At 52.4% G+C, this 1,256-nt stretch overlaps 1 protein-coding gene across 1 annotated transcript; it reads right to left on the bottom strand.

The window, feature by feature from the left end:
* Positions 1–384: 384 nt before the first annotated feature.
* xrcc2 (X-ray repair complementing defective repair in Chinese hamster cells 2) lies at positions 385–1,180 on the bottom strand (the record flags this gene model as incomplete). The annotated part of the gene is given in 4 exon segments (XM_014032400.1): positions 385–661; positions 767–916; positions 980–1,015; positions 1,099–1,180. Coding segments are annotated over 4 exon segments (545 nt in total), but the record flags the coding sequence as incomplete, so codon positions are not given.
* Between the last annotated feature and the right edge of the window lie 76 nt (positions 1,181–1,256).

The raw sequence follows: 1,256 nt of genomic DNA, 5'->3' as shown, positions 1-1,256 counted from the left end.
ACTGTTGGTACTGTTGGTACATGTTGGTACATGTTGGTACATGTTGGTACATGTTGGTACATGTCGGTACATGTCGGTACATGTTGGTACATGTTGGTACTGTTGGTAATGTTGGTACATGTTGGTACATGTTGGTACATGTTGGTACATGTTGGTACATGCTGACATCACAGCTTCATGTTCAGGTATAAACGACTCAGAGACACGTCCCTGAAGTGAGTCCACCAGAACCTCCTCATGGATCCATACCTTCACTCTTCTGTCCAAAGAACCAGATCATATTGGACCATCTGTACCCTCCAGCAGAATAACATGCTTCTCTGGACACATCAGAACCTCCTGAGATCCCACAGGGACCACTAAAACCCGGTTCAGATGACTCACCTGAGCAGTCGTCCCAGMAGCTCTGAGCTCTTGCTGAGCTTCTCCTCCTGCTTAGAGATGTTGGCCCCGCCCTCACTGCGGTCCGACCAATAAAAYGCAGAGATGCTGTCRATGAGGAGGAGCGCCAGGCTGGACCGCGAAGATAAGGTGGTCTCCAGGAAGTGCARGGTGAGGAGGAGCTGWGAGGAGGAGGAGCAGTGGACCACTAGGAGGCGAGAGAGACAGGAGCGCAGCGCCGCCTCGTTGGTCCCAGCTGAGGACGAGCTGGTGGACTGACCTGGGTCCACAGAAAACCAAACCTGAATCAGGTCTACAACTGASACTCAGCTCTGGAACTGTGAGACCTTGTGAACCTTGACACCTGGTCTTCTTGTGGTCTCACCTCCAGTGAGTCTGGTATCCAGGACGCTGACCAGCCGGAACATGTCCAGACTGTAGTCTGTGTCCACAAACATCACGTCCACCTCCAGACCGCCGGCGGCCTCTGGCAGCACGCAGCGACTCAGCAGGTGGTACAGCAGCTCCGTCTTACCTGAAACACACTGAGCTTACTGACTGGTCTGAGCAAGACCTGCAGAGCTGCTCCTGGACTCACCTGTCCCCTCTGGTCCAAACACCTCCACCACCTCACCTGACAGAATCAAACACACCGCAGTCAGAAACAACATGGCTGAACACATCTACTAACAGGAAGTGGGCGTGGTTCATAATCACCAGGGTCAGGTCCTCCATCATCAGGAAACAGGTGAGGTTCAATGTCATTTAGAGACCGCCGAGCCTCCAGACGAGCAAAGAGCTGCAGAGAACCCAGATCATAGACTGTACCAGAACATAGACTGTACCAGAACATAGACTGTACCAGAACTTAGACT

This window comes from Austrofundulus limnaeus, unplaced genomic scaffold (genome assembly GCF_001266775.1).
Source record: "Austrofundulus limnaeus strain Quisiro unplaced genomic scaffold, Austrofundulus_limnaeus-1.0 Scaffold1442, whole genome shotgun sequence".
NCBI lineage: Eukaryota > Metazoa > Chordata > Actinopteri > Cyprinodontiformes > Rivulidae > Austrofundulus > Austrofundulus limnaeus.
Note: the sequence above shows the minus strand (reverse complement) of the source record. Positions and strands in the feature narration are given on the sequence as shown.